The sequence below is a fragment of the Canis aureus genome, chromosome 35 (assembly GCF_053574225.1).
Source record: "Canis aureus isolate CA01 chromosome 35, VMU_Caureus_v.1.0, whole genome shotgun sequence".
NCBI lineage: Eukaryota > Metazoa > Chordata > Mammalia > Carnivora > Canidae > Canis > Canis aureus.
Genome location: NC_135645.1, coordinates 6,122,574 through 6,138,126, shown reverse-complemented (window position 1 = coordinate 6,138,126; position 15,553 = coordinate 6,122,574). Strand labels below are relative to the sequence as shown.

Here is a 15,553-nt window from a genome sequence, read left to right as displayed (position 1 = left end):
AGGAAAACAGAATAAATGTTCCCCTTGGAGAAAGTCAAGAATAGGTTCTGGCCCGGCACGAGGTCCAGCGGAAGGCAAGAACACTAGTGAAGTTTCACAACGTCTGATGAAAACTGAAGCAATTAGAACATCAGAGAACTAGACCTTGCCCAACCCATTCAACCCCATAACCACTCTAATAAACACTGAGTAAAAATAAGAATGGAATACACCTAGGAGAGCTGCAAGGACAGATTATTTTGGGGAAGCAGTTCAAAGGGAAGACTCAAAAAAAAAAAAAAAAGCAGAAAGACAAGTGTAAGTGTAAAGCCAAGTGTAGAGTAGACAATGAGAGAAACACTGACAAACAGACCACACGAGGTATTGCTAGAGAAATTTGAAGCCTGTGAACTTAATCACTGAGTTTAACCATCGCAACACTGAACTTCCAACCCAACTCAACTCCAGACAAACAACACAAATCTCCATCACGAAGTCCTAGCAAAAGGAAAGGCAGGCTTATCTCTAAGCACAGAACATGTATACCTCAGTATCTATTATCTTGTATAACACATCTGACTTTGAACAAAAAATCATGAGGCTATCTTAGTCTGCTCAAGCTGTCATAACAAAATACTATAGACTGGGTGGTTTAAACAGCAGAAATTTATTTCTCACATTTCTGGAGGCTGAGAAGTCCAAGATCAGGGTGCCAGCCTGGCTGGGTTCTGTTAAGAATTCATTGTGGGGAGTCGCCTGAGTGGCTCAGCGGTTGAGTGTCTACCTTCGGCCCAGGGTGTGATCTTGGGGTCCCAGGATTGAGTCCCACATTGGGCTCCATGCATGGAACCTGCATTACTCTTTGCCTGTGTCTCTCATGAATAAATAAATAAAATCTTTAAAAGAAAAAAAGAATTCTTTGTGGGTTTTAGATGATTGCCTTCTCAACGTGTGCTCAGATGGTGGAGACAGAAAGAGAGCAAGCTCCCTGCTATCTCATCTTATATGAGCACTGATCCCATCATGAAATCCCCATCCTCATGACCTCATCTAAACTTAAATACCTGTCAAAGGCCTCATCTCCAAAAACCATCACAATGGGGGTGAAAGCCTCAACATATGAATTTGTGGGAGGATACAATTCAATCTACAGCAGAGGAATTCAAAATGGCAAGAAAAATCAAAATCTGAAGAGACAAAATGATCATTAAAACCAGACACAAATATGATGTATGTTGGAACTATCTTACAGGGAATTTAAAATAATTAATATGTTAAAAGATCTAATGGAAAAGGTAGACAACAGATAGGATCAGACAGATATTTCAGCAGAGAAATGTAAAGTATAAACAAAAGAATCACATGAAAATGCTAGAAATAAAAAAAAAGTAGTAATGGAGATGAAAAATGCCTTAACCAGGCCCTGATACAATAGAAGAAAAAATTATGGAACTTGACAATATAGTCATATAAACTTATCATATAAACTGATAAGCAAGAGGAAAAAACTAGAATGCAGAAAAAATAAACAGAACAGAGCAACCAAGAGCTGAAGGAAAATATCAAATGTTATATACGTGTAACTGGAATCTCAGGAGCTGAGAGAAAGTATGAGATAGAAGAAATATATGAGAATATATGAGAAAATAATGGCCGTGGATTCTCTAAAATTAGTGCCACATCTCAAATCATAGATCTAAGCTCAGAAAACACTATGAAGGGAAAATACTAAAAAAGAAAACAAAATAAAACAAAGCCCACTCCTAGACATATCGTATTTGTATTAGTTTCCTAGGGCTACCATAACAAAATATTATAGACTGGGTGGCTAAAATAACATAAAGTTATTTCTCACAGTTTTGAATGCTGCGAGTTCAAGATCAAGGGCTGGCAGGGTTAGTTTCTTCTGAGGTATCTCCTCTTGCCTTGCATATGGCCACCTGTTTGCTGTATGTTCACATGGTCTTCCCTCTGTCCATGGATATCATCCATGGTGTCTTTTTTGTGTGTCCAAACTTCCTCTTTTCATAAGGATGCCAGTGAGATCAGATTAAGGGCCCCCATAATGGCCTCGTTTTAACTGAATCACCCCTTTACCGCCCATATCTCCAAATATAGTCACATTCTGAGGTAATTGGGATTAGGACTTCAGCATTTGAATTTTGGACACAATTCAGTCTATACCAAAATCAAACTGCTGGAAACCAAAAGCAAAGAAAAAGTCTTGAAAATACTCAGAGAAAAAAAAGATTACCTACTAAAGAAAAGGTACAAGATTATAGTGGACTTTTTCTCCCAGAAGCTATGCAAGAAGCCAGTAATATGCTTTGAAATTGGAAAGTGTGATGTTTCCCTCTTTGTTTTTCTTTCTCAAGATAGCTTTGGCTAAGTTTTTGGTGGTTCCATACAAATTTTAGGATTTCAGTGAGAATTAGCATCTTTATCTTATTCCTGATCATAGGGAAAAAGGTTTCAGCTTTTTACCATTGGGCACGATGTTAGCTATGGGCTTGTCATATATGGCCTTTGTTATGTTGAGGTACATTTCTTCTGCACCAATTTGTCAAGAGTATTTTTTTTTAATCAAGAAAGGAGGTTAAATTTTGTCAAATGCTTTTTCTGCTTTGCTATTAAGATAATTATATGATATTTACTCTTCACTCTGTTAATGTGGTATATCATGTTTATTGATTTGCATATGTTGTATCATCCTCAAAACCCAGCGATAAATCCTACCCAATCATGGCGTATGGTCTTTTTAATGTACTGCTGAAGTCGGTTTGCTAGTATTTTTAAAGAATTTTTGCATCTGGGCACCTGGGTGTCTCAGTTGGTTAAGCATCTGCCTTCAGCTCATGTCATGATCCCAAGGTCCTGGATCAAGTCCCACGTCAGGCTCCCTGCTCCACAGGGAAGAGTCTGCTTCTCCCTCTACCCCTTTTCTCTATTTGTGCTCTCTCTCTTTCCCTCTCTCATACTCTCTCTCCCTCTCTCAAATAAATAAATAATAAAATTGTTTTTAGAAAATAATTTTTGCATTGATGTTCATCAGGAGTATTTGCTTATAATTTTCTTTTTTATGATAGTGCCCTTATCTAGCTTTGTAATGACAGTAAACCTGGTCTTGTAAAATGAGTTTGGAATTGTTTCCTACTCTTCAGGTTTTTGGAAGAGTTTGAGGAGGATTGGCAATATTTCTTTTTAAATGTTTGATAGAATTCACCTGTGAAACTGTCAGGTGCTGGGCATTTTCTTGGTTGTAGTTTTTGATTACTGCTTCAATCTCCTAATTCATTATCGATCTCAGATTTTCTATTCTTTGTAATTCAGTCTTGTCAGGTTATATGTTTCTAGGATTTTATCCATTTCTTCTAAGTTACCCAATTTGTTGGTGTGTAGTATTTTTGCCAATTCTATCTATTTATTCATTTTTAATTGAAGTGTAGTTGACACACAATGTTGCTTTAGTTTCAGGTGTATGACATAGTGATTTGACAAGTTTATATGTCATTCTATGCTCACCAGAAATGTAGCTCTCATCTATCACCATAGAACATTATTATAATACCATTGACTATATTCCCTAACCTGTACCTTTTATTCCTGTGACTTATTTATTCCATAACTAGAAGGCTGTATCTCCCACTCTCCTTTATCTATTTTACCCATCCCTCCACTACCGTCACCTGAGGCAACCATCAATTTGTTCTCTGTATTTATGGATCTGTTTCTGCTTTTTGTTTTTTTTTTTTTTTTTAATTTTTATTTATTTATGATAGTCACAGAGAGAGAAAGAGAGAGAGGCAGAGACATAGGCAGAGGGAGAAGCAGGCTCCATGCACCGGAAGCCCGATGTGGGATTCGATCCCGAGTCTCCAGGATCGCGCCCTGGGCCAAAGGCAGGCGCCAAACCGCTGCGCCACCCAGGGATCCCTGTTTCTGCTTTTTGTTGGTTTATTCATTTGTCTTGTTTTTTAAGATTCCACATATAAATGAAATCATATGGTATTTGTATTTCTCTGTCTGACTTATTTCACTTAGTATAACATCCTCTAGGTCCATTCATGTTGTTACAAATGCAAAGATCTCATCCCTTTTTATGGCTAAGTAATATTCCAGTGTGCATATATACTGTATTTTTTAAAAGATTTTATTTATTTATTCATGAGAGACAGAGAGAGAGAGAGAGAGAGAGAGAGGCAGAGACACAGGCAGAAGGAGAAGCAGGCTCCATGCAGGGAGCCTGATGTGGGACTCAATCCAGGGACTCCAGGATCATGCCCTGGGCCGAAGGCAGGTGCTAAACCACTGGGCCACCCAGTGGTTTAGTAATCCCCATATACTGTATTTTCTTCATCCATTCACCTATGGATTGACCCTTGGGTTGCTTCCATATCTTAGCTATTATAAATAATACTTCAATAAACATAGGAATGCATAGATCTTTTCAAATTAATGTTTTCCTTTTTTTGTGTAACTACCTGGTAGTGGAATTACTGAATTATATGGTATTTCTATTTTTAATTTTTTGAGGAACCACCATACTATTTTCCACGGTGGCTGCACCAATTTATATTCCTACCAACAGTGCACAAGGATTCATTTTTCTACACATCCCACCAACACTTAATATTTTTTGTTGTTTTGATTCTAACCATTCTAACAGGTGTAAAGTGGTATCTCAGTGTGGTTTAGATTTGCATTTCCCTGATGATTAGTAATGTTGAGGTCCTTTTCATGTGCCTGTCTTATTGGCATGTAATTGTCCATCATATTCTCTTTCTATCTTTTGTATTATTGTGGTATCAATTGTAATGTTTCTTCTTTCATTTATAATTTTATTGATTTGAATCTTTTCTTCTTGTTCTTAATCTAGTTAAAGGCTTGTCAATGTCATTTATCATTTTGAAACCAACTATTAGGGTGCCTGGGTGGTTCAGTCAGTTAAGTAGCTGCCTTCACCTCAGGTCATGATCTCAGGGTCCTGGGACTGAGCCCCACCTTGGGCTCCCAGCTCAGCAGGGAGTCTCCTTCTCCCTCTGCCCCTCCCCCTGCTCATGCTCTCTTTCTCTCTCTCTCTCTGAAATAAATAAATAAATAAAATCTTTAAAAAAATAAAACCATCTATTAGTTTTTATGGTCTTTTCATTGTCTTTCTAGTGTCTATTTCATTTACTTCTGCTTCAGTCTTTATTTTTTCCTTTCTTCTGTTGACTTTTGGGTTAGTTTGTTTTTTCTAGGTCCTAGTGGTGCAAAGTTAGATTGTTTATTTGAGATCTTACTTTTTTCTTAATGTAGGCATTTATTTCTATGAACTTCCCTTTTAGAACTGCTTTTGCTACATCCCATAAGTTTTTGTAATTTGTGTTTTCATTTTTGCTGCCTCAAGAATCTATTTTGATTTTCCTTTTGATTTCTTTGAACCATTGATCACTTCTAAGTTAGTAATTTGAGGCTTCTCTCTTATTTTCTTAATTTATTTGCTGCTGAAGTTTTGTTAATATGTTTTATTTTTCTGAAGAACCAACTTTGGAATTCATTGATTTTCTCTACTGCTTTTTTATTCTCTATTTCATTTATCTCTGTTTCAATCTTTACAATTTCCTTCCTTCTGGTATCTTTGGGTTTGGCTTGTTCTTTTTCTAGTTCCTTAAGTTGTAAAGTTAAGTTGTTGATTTAAGATTTTTTTTTATGGAGATCTTTCTTAATTTTTAAAGTAAGTGTTTACATCTATAAACTTCCACCTTAGCACTTGCTTTCACTGTGCCCTTCCTCCCCTTTCATTTTTCTCTTTTCTCCTTTTTTTGGAGCCAGGCAATCAAGACAATAGCTTCTGTATCCTTGTGCTTTCGATATTAATTCATTTCTTACTATTCTGGAACACATATTCAAGTAATTTATTTAGGAAGGTTATCTTTGTAGCAGTATTTTTGTTGTTGTTCTGTCTGCTTGATAATACATTTCTATTGATCTTCATACTTAATTGGTATATTCTCTAGGTAAAGAATGCTACCTCAAAACTCTATAGATATTGTTTTGTGGGTTTTTTTTTACAGGATTTAGTAAGAGGTTGAGCTGTTTTATCTTTCTCTGTAGACATCCTACTTTTTCATTTTGCTTTTAGCTTTCAATATCTTTGTAACTTTAAATGCTCATCATGATTTATCTGGAGGAAAATCCATTTTCTTAAAGGTTTTTTGACAATCTGAATCCTTTGAAATCGTTCAAAATGTCCTTTCAGTTCACATGTGGACATTTATTTTCTTCTGAAAATAGTTTCCACTTGATGAATTTTATGTTTCTCTCTCAAGTACATCTCTTAATTTCAGGATACTGCTTTTTCCCCCCCAGACCTCTATTTCAGGAAACTTCTCTTTGACCAATTTAATTTTTGTCTATAGTAAGAATGAAATAATAAAAGCAGTAGTTTTTGTTTGACCTCCTCGGTTGTGCAGCTCTCACAGGACTTTCCCTTGCCCCCAAAGTTCAGTGAATCCTCTATTATCTCTGTGGTGGAAATCAGTAGGAGGAGGCTACTCACTCCTAATCCACATCCATAATAAATTATACTTTTTATTGTCTTACCAAAACTGTAGGATATTCTTTATTCTATTTATAAATGCAGAGAGGTTTTTTTTTTTTTAATTATTTTATTTTCTAGGTTTTTTGAGGGAATTTCAAGAGGGGAAATTTTAGTCAGCCTCATCTTAATGTCAGGTCTGGAACTCAAGCCACCGAATTATTTTTAAAAATATATTTAGATGCAGATCAGTGAATTCAAGTGCAAGGAAAGGGTTAAATTTCTTCCACAAGTGTTGGCAAAATCTGTAGAAAAAAGAGGAACAGCCTTTATTGAAGAAAGTTACAGGATATACAGTCATTGAGAGGAAGGCTTTCACAGGCGTAGAAGGGGTTGCTCCTCCTTCCACTGTAACACAGACTAGTACAGAGACAAGAGTCATTCCCAGACATTAGCACAACAGCAGATGCAGCCAAGATGTATCTCAGATGGTGAGTGATCATTCTTATTTTTCTTTGAAAGGCAATTAAGAGTTAAGTTACCTCAGCAGCAGACTGACGGTGAGGATGGTGCTCTGTTTTCTGTCCTTTCTGTTCAAGAATGCTAATATGTTAAGGGTATAGTTATGCACAATTCAAGAGCAGGAACACCTGGGATAAAAAACAATCTATGCTGTGAAAAATCAGATGAAGTCCTAGAAGCCATTCTCCCCATCTGAGAGCAACCACTCTAGGTTGATCCTATAGCTCCAAGGCTGGGGATCTTTTAAAACATATTTCTACCAAGACACTTGACTGCCACTCAAAGTTAAGAATTATTTGAGATACCAAAAAGTTTACTGGATATTGGGGGTTTTTGAAGTGATTGATTTTGTTTTTTAAACTTTTTTTTCAAATACTTTAATGTTGCACTTGTTGATTTTAAGAATCAGAAAAAAATTATACACATCTGTATAAGCATTACAAAGGCTAGAGAGTAAATTTTGTATACACAAAAGATTGGTCAGGTTGGCCTGGGGGCAGAGGAATGAGATAGAGAAGGTAGAAGGAGAGAGGCCAAGGGAAAGGAAAAGGAAGATGAGGTGTAAGAAGAAAATGCAGAATGTAGTAAATGAGTCACAAACAGGCCATGAGAGATTCTGAGGAGAGTTAGGTGGAAGAAAGAAGTAAAGTACTAATTCAATTAGCTTCCCAGGATTGAACAAACATGATGTACATAACGTTATTCATATTATGTCACTGGATTTTAATCTTCACAATGACTCTCGGAGAGATAATCCCATTCTGTTTTATAGATAAGATCACGGTGGTTTAAAGAACCTAAATAACTTGGTAGGGTCACACTGCTCATAAGGAGTGAAGCTACAATCTTTCTTGCTGCTTTACTCTGTACCACAAGGTTTCTCGCTGCGTGGCACACCTCCATAGCTATGACTTACTAGAAGCAGTCACATCCACCCTCCTCTTAGATAGGGGCAGGCGGGATCAGTTATTATTTATTACTCTTCTTTGAAAATCTACATAACCCTCATCTATGCAGTGCTTACTGATTAGGGAAACAGCTTTGCTGATTTTATTTCAGAAGATTAGAATTTAATTTCCAAGTAAAGAGTCATTTTCCTTGCAGTAGAGTTTTGAAATATTACACATGTATGAAAAAATTCAGAATTTATCATTTTTGTGGAACTATAGAAGTGACACCATTTAATTATGTTAACATTGCCTAACATCTTTAGAAACTGGCCACTGTCTATATTGTTCTTAAGATTCACTCTTTCACAGTGCCTGAAATTTGATAATGAGCAGAAAATTTTAAAATATAAATGACCAATAAATAATGTTTAATCTCATCAGAAATAAAAGAAATGCTAATTAAAACAGTGAAATATTATTTTTCTTTATCAAAATGGCAGATTTCTTTTTAAAAAGTAGAATGTTTCTAAGGAGGGAAGAACATCTATACCCTTATTACTTGCTAATGGTAATATAATCTTTCTGGACAAAAATTTGGTGTTACAAATCAAAAGCCTTTAAAAGTGTATATGCTCTTTAACCAAGAAGTTCAACTTTTAGAAATTTCTTGTAAAGACATAATCATATATTTGTAAAATTTTAGAGACACAAATATTTTTCTTATTGTTTCTGATAGTGAAAATCTTTGCAACAACTTAAATGTCTTAAAATAGGTAATTGGTTAATTATGGAACATCCATAATGGAATATCATGAAATCATTAAAAATTCTATTGTAGAACAATTTTAATGTCTTTAGCTAAAGAAAAAAAAAAGCAGAATATACAGTGCTACTACTTTTATACATGAAACCTGTACACACACAATGTTAATCAGAAATACAGATGATTTTTATTTTCTACGTTATACTTTTGAACTTGGATTACATCTGCAGGCAGAAAAATAAAACTAGATAATTACAAAAAGGAAATCAATATTTGGCTTCTCTCAGAAAAGCAGATAACTGTCTAGTACTATGTGATAACTCATAATTTGTGGAATTCCACTTTTAGAGTTCTGGCCCTTTGTGTTTAATTTTTTCTTCTCTTGACTCCTCTTCAGAATATACTCACTAGATACTAATAGGCCTGTTTTCATAGAATGTTCTATGTGGAAAGATCAGAGCACTCACTTCCATATTTTACAGCTGTGATGCCATGGCTCTAGAGAGAGCTGCATATTGGGAGGAAGAAGAGAGCAGTGGTTAAGTGGCCATGCTTTGGAACCAGAGTGCTGATGCTGGAATCCTAGCTTCTCCTGCTTTTTGTCTGTGTGACCTTGGGCAAGTTGCTTAAAATTGATCCTCAGTTAAGAAACTGTACAATGAGGTCACAAGTCCTAAGGTGGTTGTGAGAGATAACCCATGTAAAGTGCTTAGAATCTTGCTCTGATAAGTAATCAGTAATTATCATTAGTTGTTTTACTATTAGGATTAATAGAGGGGAAGTGATTCATCCGAGATTACACAATTACTTGATGCCAGTGCTAGGACTAGAATTCAGGAAGTTTTTTTTTTTCCCAACAGAAGTGTGTAATACCCTCTGAATCTGTTAAGACAGGCTGGCCCCCAGTGATGTTGACCAGAAATAGACAGAGTCTGAGGACAAGGCCAACCACTTCCAGGGAGTGACTCTGATCACAATGAGAAGCCAAGTACTGGAAAGGAAGAGAAGCTAAGAAAGCAGAGAGTCAGTTTAGGTGCAGGGGTGAAGCCTGGATAAGAGATGGTGCAGAAGGGATGGCTCAGAGATCTGCTGAGGCTTTTACAGACCACTAGCTATGGATTTCATGAGAGGGTCAACATGGTTTAAAGACCCAAGGTCTGGGTGATTAAATAGACAGATGGGGGAACTGCAAGTATAGCTGTGAGAAGATGCCTGACAGATAGTAATAACAGAAAATGAGGTAGAAACTAGGAGGGGCCAGACCATCCAGAGCCTGGGCATCCAGCTGTGATTATCATAAAGTTGCAGCCTAAGTTTGAAGACTAATAAACAAGCAGAGATCTGATAAAGTTGCTTTAAAAGATTCTTCTGGCAGCAGAGTGCAGGACTGATTCTGGTGACAAGGAATTCGTTTAGGAAATTATTGGAATAATCCAAGGAGAGGTGTTGAGGACATGAAACCAGGGCAGTTATTGGGGATTAAGAAAGGAAAGGATACATTTAGAAGATACTTAAGCACAAGGATTGACAGGATTTGGTTTCTGAAAGATGTGGAGCTTGGAAGGAGAAATCTAAGCACACAGTGCATCCTTCATAAAATGAAGGATATAGGAAGTGGATTGGATTTGAGCCAGGGGACAGAGAGGACTAAAGGTGAGTTCATTTTTGAACATGCAGCATTTGAGATCCTGTGGAGCTGCTGGATGGTGATGCCCAAGTAGTCAAGTGAATGTACAGGTCCAAAGCTCAAAAAAGAGGTATAGACTGGAATAGATATTGGCAGTATTCAGCATCAGTACCGCTAAAAGCTGAAATTCTCATTGTGGGTATGATCACTGGGGAGAGAGGATTATGGAGTGAGAAGAAGCCAAGGATGGAACCTGGAAAACCTTGACGTTTAAGGAAGGAGATGAAGATGAAGAGTCCACAATAGACATCACAGAGGAACTAGAGAGATGGAGCAAAGCAGGAGAAAAGTGATGTCATAGAAACCAAGGGAAGAGATAGGTGCAAGCAAGAAAAGGACTTGGCCAGGGAAAGACAAACTGTTTTACCAAACTTTTACAATGAACACATGAGATACAACAGAAAACAATTAGTCTAAGGACTAAGTGTTAATGGTTGAATTGTGTCCCGCCAAAATCGATATGTTGCAATCTTAACCTCAGTACCTCAGAATGTGGCTGTCTTTGGAGATAGAATCTTTACAGTGACTCTCAAGTCAAAATGAGGTCACTAGTGGGCCCTAATCGAAGATGATAGGTGTGCTGGTGAAGAAAACTTAGAGAAACATGCATAGAGAGAGAAGACACTGTGAAGAGCCTTGGAGAAGACCATTCACAAGCCAAGGAGAGAGGCCTGGAACAGAGCCATCCCTCGCAGCCCTCAGAAGGAACAAGAGCTGCTGACACCTTCATTTAGGACTTCTGGCTTCCAGAACTGTGACACAAAAAACTTCTGTTGTTTAAGCCGCAGTTCATGGTACTTTGTTACTATAACCCTAGCAAACTAATACACTCGGTGAGTGTGCATAATATCTTGGTGAGAAAAGTGCATGCAGCCAGAGAAAAAAACTGGGCCTAAGTGTTTAGGGGAGGGAAGAAAAAGCATTATGTCACTGAAGCTAAGAGAAGGAAAATATTTCACAAAGCAGAGGGTGGTCACAGTGTCAAATTCTGCAGAAAGGTGAAGTAGGAAGATGGAAAATATCAGTCCAGAGGCCTTTGGTGACCTCTGCAGAGATCTCCCGGATGAATAGAGGGAGCAAATCATAGCGAGCTGAGAATACAGAGGCAGTACATGAAGCATTCCTGCAAACATCTGGCGATGACAGATCTCTCTGGACCTAACTCACCTCTGCTGTCCACAACAGCTACACGGAAACAACCTAGAGTCCAGTCAGCCAGACCTGGAGTTTTCCCTCCTCTAATTGCTAAACCCGGTGTGTGTGTGTGTGTGTGTGTGTGTGTGTGTGTGTGTATGTGTGTGTGCAGATAGTGTTTTTTTCCTACCAAACTGGTTTGGGGAGGTTTTCAGGGAGAAAAGAATTTCTGAGGCTATCATTTTACAAATTAGATTTTTAGAACTGACACAGGTTCCATTCTGTTTTGTAAAGCTGTAAAGAAGTTGTTATTTGAGACTTCTCAGAGATGAAGACTGTGGTGAATCTGGTGATGTAATAAAGAAGAAAACAAATGCAAGTGGAATTTTGGGGCTCACTCATAATTTAAACAGAAAAATGTAGTAGAATTAGAATAAATAAGTATTGAAGCATTTTCTTAGAAAGTTTTGAAGTCAAAATAAGTCTAAAATTTGCTTTCTGTAGTCTCAGGGATATTATCTGCCAAACAATCCAAATGTCACAGTTTTATATTATAGGAGATCAAATTAATCCACTTTGACTATACTAAAAGATCTAATAAAAATAAAAAGGAATGAATAGTTAGTTAAGTAAACCAATTAGTCAATATCAACCAGAAACTAACCATGGGATAAAACATGAAAAAATAACTACCCAAAAGATAAACCTAGATCATCATCCTCGTCTTACAACTCTTTTCAGCCAAGAGAACAATAAATTTTTATCCAGAACCTGATCATTTTAAGGAACTGTGTAGAATAGCGTAAATAGGAAGAGTGACCAACAATTATAAAATGACAAAAGCAATGGAATGTAGTTAGTAATTAAGCAATGCTTAAAAATAAATGTAAATGACAAAAAAATGGTCCTTTTCACTAGGTATTAAGGAAATGCCAATTCAAGATCCAATGAAATATTTTCATTTATCAAATTAAATAGTAAACAGACAATTCAAAAATGGGCAAAAGATATACAGAGACATTTTCTCAAAGAAGATATATACAGATGACAAGTAAGCACACGAAAGGATGTTCAACATCATTAGCTATTATGAGAATGAAAATTAAACCCACAGTGAGCTATCACTACACACCTGTTAGAATGGCTAGAAAAAATAATGCTAACATCAAATGCTTGCAGAAAGCAGACAAACTGGATCACTCATATTTTGCTGTTGGGTGTGTAAAATGGTATAGCCACTCTGGAAAACAATTTGACAGTTTCTTACAAAACTAAACATATACTTATCTTATGACCCAGCAGTTACAGTCTTGGACACTTATTTCAGAGAAATGAAAAACCTATGTTCACACGAAAACCAAAACATGAATATTCATACCAGATTTATTCATAATATTCAAAAACAGAGGGAAAAATGTCCTTCATTAAGTGAATGGTTAAACAAACTGTGGTACATATATACTGTGGAATAATATTCAGCAATAAAAGGAAAGAACTATTGATATACACAAGAACTTGGATGAATCTCCAGAGAATTAAGCTAAGTGAAAATGCCAATCCCAAAATGTTACATATCATATGATTCCATTTATATGTCATTCTTGACGTAACATAAAGACAAGAAAGCAGATCGATGGTTTAACCATGGGTCATGGAGAAAGGAGGAGGTATGTAGCTGCCTAGAGTTAGCACAAGGGAACTTTGTGGTGATGGAATATTTCCTCACCGTTACATGAATTCACGCATGTGATAAAATTGCATAGAACTACACACACACACACACACACACACACACACACACAGATGAATGCACATAAAACTGGTCAGATCTAAATAAGCTCTGTGAATTATACCAATGTCCATCTCCTGGTTTTAACTGTTGTACCACAATAATACAAGACGTTACTGTTGGGAGAAAGTGGGTGAAGGGTACACAAGACCTCCTTACACATTTTTTCTACTTTTTTTGCCTCTTAAATTATTTCAAAATAAAGCATTTAAAAATTAATTTAAAGATACAACTCAACACCCAAAAAACAAATAATCCAATTAACAAATGGGCAGATCACATGAACAGACATTTCTCCAAGGACATACAAATAACCAATAGATGCATGAAAAGATGCTCAACATCACTCTTTATCAAGGAAAGGCAAATCAAAACTACAATGAGATATCACCTCATATCTATCAGAATTGCTACAATCAAAAACACAAGAAGCAAGTTGTTAGCAAAAATGCGGAGAAAAAGGAACCTTTGTGCACTGTGTAGTGGGAATGCAAACTGGTACAGCCACTGTGGGAAACAGTATGGAGGTTCCTCAAAAAGTTAAAAATAGAACCTTTCTATGATCCAGTAATTGCACTCCTTAGGGTATTTACCTCCAAAATACAAAAACACTAATTCAAAAGGATACATACAACCTTATATTTATTGCAGCATTATTTGTAACGGAAGCAGCTGAACACAAACACACATACACAGACACAATGTAATATTACTCAACCATAAATAAGAATTAAATCTTGCCATTTGCAAGAACATGGATGGAGCTAGAGAGTAGAATGCTAAGCGAAGTAAATCAGAAAAAGACAAATACCATATAATTTCATTTTACATGAAATTGAAGAAAAACACAAATGAGTAGAGGGAAAAAAGAGAGAGAGACAAACCAAGAAACAGATTCTTTTTTTTTTTTTAAGATTTTATTTATTTATTCATGAGAGACACAGAGAGAGAGAGAGAGAGAGAGAGAGAGGCAGAGACACAGGCAGAGGGAGAAGCAGGCTCCACGCAGGGAGCCCAATGTGGGACTCAATCCTGGGACTCCAGGATCAGGCCCTGGGCCAAAGACAGGCGCTAAACCGCTGAGCCACCCAGGCATCCCACAAGGAACAGATTCTTAATTACAGAGAATAAGCTGATGGTTACAAGAGAGGAGACAGAAGGGGGGATGGGTGAAACAGGGATGGGAATTAAACAGTACACTTACACTTATCATGATGAGCACTAAGTAATGTATAGAATTGTTGAATCACTATATTGTATACTTGAACTAATAGAGCATGTATGTTAACAATACTTGAATTAAAATTAAAAACAATTTAAAAAGGCAATTTAAAGAAACCCAAAATGTTCATCTTCACTAAATATTAAAGAAATGCCAATGTAAACACCAATGAGGTATTTTTAGTTATCAATGAACAATTTATATTTTGTAGGGGTGGATATAATAATGTTAGTGAGGTGGCTCAGTTGGTTAAGTGTTGACTCTTGATTTTGGCTCAGGGCATGATCTCAGGGTCATGAGATCAAGCCCTGCATCGGGCTCCACACCTAGGATTCTCTCTCTCCCTCTGCCCTTTTCCTGTTCACTCTCTCTTTCTCTCTAAAATAATAATAATAATAATAATAATAATAATAATAATAATAAGTACAAGAAGAATGGTATTTTAGATACTATTGATTGTGGGATTATGAATGCCTATAACTTTTCTGGAAAGCAATTTGTCAACTATAAGAAGCTTAAAAATTCTTAAAAACACTCATTCTGGCCAACTGCCTATTTCTCTGTTCTTAGTAATTTTTTCAGTTCATACAGCATCTGTTCTAGGCCTTTGGCTACACATTAGAAATATGCCAGAATGAGTAACATGATTTCTGAAGGTAAATATATCAAATATGATGATTAAAAAAAATAACAGTGAAGTTTGCAAGGTTCCACAGAAGAACGAGGGTAGCTGCTTTCCATTTCTCTGTAGGCAGTATGTCTTGGATCAATGCCAGAGCTTTGAATAAGTCCAGCAGGTGTCAAATAATAAGTAGTTAATAAGTAGTTCTGTGTTTACCAGCAGCGTTACCTTGCAGAAGCTACTGGGCCCCCTGAAATTCGGTGCCTTCATCTGTAAAATGTGGTTATGAGTACTTACCAATGCCATGAGGCTTATGGGAGTTCATAGTGTATTTTGAAGTCTTGTGGAAATAAAATATTTTAGTCTTCACATTCTTTTCTTTAAACCTATTATTTTCTATATTTTAAATTGTGTTAAATTTCCTT

The 15,553-nt window shown here is 36.5% G+C and overlaps 1 protein-coding gene across 6 annotated transcripts in view; it reads left to right on the top strand.

The window, feature by feature from the left end:
• Positions 1–15,553, top strand: part of CD86 (CD86 molecule) — a 90,801-nt gene that overhangs the window by 20,943 nt on the left and 54,305 nt on the right. Inside the window, exon 1 of one of the 6 annotated variants that reach the window (XM_077884030.1) lies at positions 6,837–6,990. The exons of 4 other annotated variants lie outside the window; for them this stretch is intronic. In XM_077884030.1, the coding sequence (XP_077740156.1) occupies positions 6,977–6,990 (14 nt within the window). In that variant the 5' untranslated portion in view covers positions 6,837–6,976. Of the gene's footprint in view, positions 1–6,836; positions 6,991–15,553 lie in introns of those variants that run through there. One more of the 6 variants, XM_077884031.1, reaches the window with a different exon arrangement.